Source organism: Kryptolebias marmoratus, linkage group LG16 (genome assembly GCF_001649575.2).
Source record: "Kryptolebias marmoratus isolate JLee-2015 linkage group LG16, ASM164957v2, whole genome shotgun sequence".
NCBI classification, from domain to species: Eukaryota; Metazoa; Chordata; class Actinopteri; order Cyprinodontiformes; family Rivulidae; genus Kryptolebias; species Kryptolebias marmoratus.
Genome location: NC_051445.1, coordinates 8,963,435 through 8,967,123, shown reverse-complemented (window position 1 = coordinate 8,967,123; position 3,689 = coordinate 8,963,435). Strand labels below are relative to the sequence as shown.

The window sequence follows — 3,689 nt, the reverse complement described above, 5'->3', positions numbered from 1 at the left end:
CCTTCTTTCAGGGTCTGCTTTGTGCAAATGTCATACAACACTCTCTAATATCTGTCGTGCTGCTGGTGAGGGGTGTATGAAAGACTTATTAAAGTGTGTCCACGCACATCTGTCACAGTCTGCATTATGCAGATAAAAATGCTGATTTAACATGAGGCCCACATTGTAAATGAAATACTGTGATGTGGACAGAAAAACACTGTGACATATTTCAGTAACACGGCTCCATTTCTATGTGAATTATTTTTATTTATGTGTCTTTTTATACACTTTTTTTTCCAGGTATTACTATAACAAGAGGATCCTTCATAAGACCAAGGGCAAGAGGTTCACCTATAAGTTCAACTTCAACAAACTGGTCCTGGTCAACTACCCCTTCATCGACATGGGCTCTAGTGGTAAGTCTGGACAGACTTTCACTGTGTTTGCTTGCCTCTGCATGCTTAAATACCTCATAATCCCTCAAAAGGATGGCATGATTACACTGGATTACATTCGAGAATGTTGTGTATTATTTCTCAGATTTCCCTTTCTCTTCTTTCTTTCTCCTCTTTTCTGTGACGTCTCCAGGAAGTAGCGTTCCTCAGAGTGCCCCTCCTGTCCCGACCGGTGCGGGGACTCATTTCCGCTTCCCTCCTTCCACTCCCTCTGAGGTCCTCTCGCCCAACGAGGACCTGCGCAGTCCCGGGGGCATGTTCAGCTCGGTGGCCCGACGGATGGCCCGCGGTTCCGTTAGCGACTGCAGCGACGGCACCTCGGTCAATTCAGAGATCGAGGAGGGTAACACGGGAGCGGGAGAGGAGAGGGTAGAGAGGGGTGTGAGTGGAGGAGGAGGCGGGGGACCCGGGGGAGGAGGAGGAGGCTACAGGAGCATCATCCATCCTCGTCTCTCTCATGAAGCGCTTTTCCGCATGTATGGAGCACCAGGTAACCCTGCAGGCCACCCAAGTTCCCGTGGCGCCCCGGGTCATCGTATCCCCCAGGAGCCCCTGTCCCCTTTCCCTGTGTCCCCTCTACCCGGACCCCCAGGAGCCAGCCTCTTAGCCCCTCCTCTGTCTCCAGCGCTCTCCATGACTCCCACATCCCACCTCCCCTACACTCCCTCACCCACACTTTCACCCATGTTGGGCTCACACTTCTCCTTCAACCCAGAGGACATGAAGCGCTACCTGCAGGCCCACACCCAGTCGGTGTACAACTACGGCCTGAGCCCCAGAGCTTTCCTCCATTACCCCAACATCGTCATCCCTCAGCCCCACCGGCCCGCCACGGACAAGTCCGGCCTGACCGCTGAGAGAGGAGCCACCGAGAGAGCAGAAAGAGCCGCCACAGCCGGAGGGGGGGAGAGGGGAGGAGACCGACACCACCATCCACCTCTGGCTCACTCTGCCCACCACCACCCACAGCCTCCTCACTCCACCCATCCCCACCCCCATTCCCACCCCATGTACCACCCGCTCCACCTGGGCGAGGAGCCCCCACACATATCCCCCTTCAAGTTTAAGCTGCAGCCGCCTCCGCTGGGAAGGAAGCAGAGAGACGGACAGTGCCAGAGTAAACCCAGGCAGGGCTCGCTGTCCTCAGGGTCCGGGTCCATGTCCTCAACCTCTGGTCTGGGGTCTTCGCTGTCGTTCGGCAGTGACCTGAGTTCGGCCAGTGGCTCGGGTGTCATCTCTGCTTCCTCCTCGACGCAGTCTCTAAACAGTGCAGGACTCCCGAAGATAAAGGTAAAGAAATTCACAGTATAAGTAGTCTAGACAGAGAACTGATAACCGTGAATCAACATTTTTGTATTCTTCAGTAAGATTTAATTAGACAACATGAATATTATTAAGTCTTTGTTTGTTTTATCTCTCCTTCCAGGTGGAGCCCATCTCTGATATAGAGTCAGAGGAAGAGGTGGAAGTGACGGACATCAGCGATGAAGACCCGGATGAAAGGGATCATGAGTTTGAGCTCTTCTCCCTGCGCCGCTCCAGAGTTTCCAACCATCACCACCTTTCTAACGGCACGGCCGCCTCCCAGGATCACCACCACGATGATGATCTGGACGAGGACGTCTTCAAAGCCCCAGCGCCGCCTCCTCCCGGTTTGATGCCATTTTTCGCCTCGCACCACATACACTCCAGCGCCCATCGCGGCCCGCCCGTCCTCAAAAGTGAGCCCGTCGAGCCCGGGGAGAGCAGCACCCCCCCTTCGCTCACAGCGCCGTCGGAATCTGCGCAGACCAAGTGCATCCCTCTCAAGCAGCGCTTCAAGAGGCGCTGGAGCGAAGACCAGCGCATGGAAGCCTCGCAGGAGGAGTCGGATGACAAAAAAGTCCGACCAGAGGAGGAGAGGGATAGAGTGAGGCAAAGTAATGGATGTGTGGAGATGGAGGAGGATGGAACGGGCAGCGGAGAGGGGGACAGTCCTCCCCCTTTAGCCTACGAGGGTTCTTTAACGACACCGCAGGCGTCTCAGCGGAGGGCGAGCGCCGAGCTGCATCGTGCTGCAGCGCAGCTGTCTCTAGAGAATAAAGACTGCTGATGAGGACCTCGGCTCAAACACTACTGCTCCAGCAGTACAGGAGGTGGGACAGGAGTATGTAAATGGTTCCTCTGTAATCCCACTCCCACACTGACAAACTAGATTCCTGAAATCTCCAGTGACCCGAGAGCAGAGTCCAACATACACACTCATAAAACTGACAGAAGACAGCCAGATTCTTGTTGTCAGAGCCACCATTAATCCTGGATCAGGGCTCCTCTGGAAGACGTCCTTAGGGAGGAGAGACTCACTCAGACTCAGTCACACTGACAGTAAAATCGACTCCCACCTGGCCAGTGAAGCTCCAGAGGCCCTGCTCCAGTAGCATAGCTCCCACCTTCAGGCCCCCCTTTAGTGGGGAGGGATCAGCAGCCAAACAAAATGGCTCTTTCCTCAGGAAAAACCCTCCCTCACAGCTCAGCAACTCATCCACGACGATCACGTACAAACCCATGCAACTTTTCCTACAGGACAGGACGACGGGACTTTTAAGTGCCTGCAGCTAACCCCGAGAGCCCTGCAGCGACATGGAAGAGCGATGAAGGAGAAACCGTTGAAAACTCGTGTGACATAATGAGTGGGTCAAAGACTGATGAGTGGGGCTGTTGGGTGTTGTCAGACTCTTAAACCTGGCCCACTCCACTCAGGGAAACCTATCGCTGTACGTTCATTGGATCCGTGCACACAGACGACACAAGCCCGTAGAAACTCACAAACCACACGAACACAGAGACTTTGACTCTCCGGGTTACTGTTCTCTCAGCGCGTCGGACTTTTCTGTAACCCTTCTTCAGTCTTTCTCCCGTTCTGCCCCTCCTTTCTCTCGCGGACCACCTGTGGAACGATCATGACTCTGCTCACAGAAATTAAACGAACCCTAGGGAGATGTGGGGAGAGGGAAAGAGAATGATAAAGAAGAGCTGCTGTTGGGAACCATGAGGGGATGGGGGACAGGTTTGCTGGCCTTCTTACCTCGCCTAAACATGGCTTGTACATTTAAAATCGATTCCCTCGAGTCTTAGCAGCACAGAATCCCAAATCACCAGCTCAAGCTCGCCTAACAATCATAGATAGTGTTAAACTAAACCAGCAAGCACACACACACACACACACACACAGCACTGCCATCACAGCTCCTGTTCACTCTGACTGGACCTTCA

General features: G+C 53.8%; 1 protein-coding gene across 1 annotated transcript in view; it reads left to right on the top strand.

Moving 5' to 3' along the window:
- The window catches only part of erfl3 (Ets2 repressor factor like 3), a 48,175-nt gene extending 44,894 nt beyond the window's left edge, over positions 1-3,281 (top strand). The window contains exons 3-5 of the mRNA XM_017415378.3: positions 283-398; positions 571-1,727; positions 1,864-3,281. Coding sequence (XP_017270867.1) covers positions 283-398; positions 571-1,727; positions 1,864-2,529 — 1,939 coding nt within the window. The 3' untranslated portion in view covers positions 2,530-3,281. The remainder of the gene's footprint in view (positions 1-282; positions 399-570; positions 1,728-1,863) is intronic.
- The last annotated feature ends 408 nt before the right edge of the window (positions 3,282-3,689 follow it).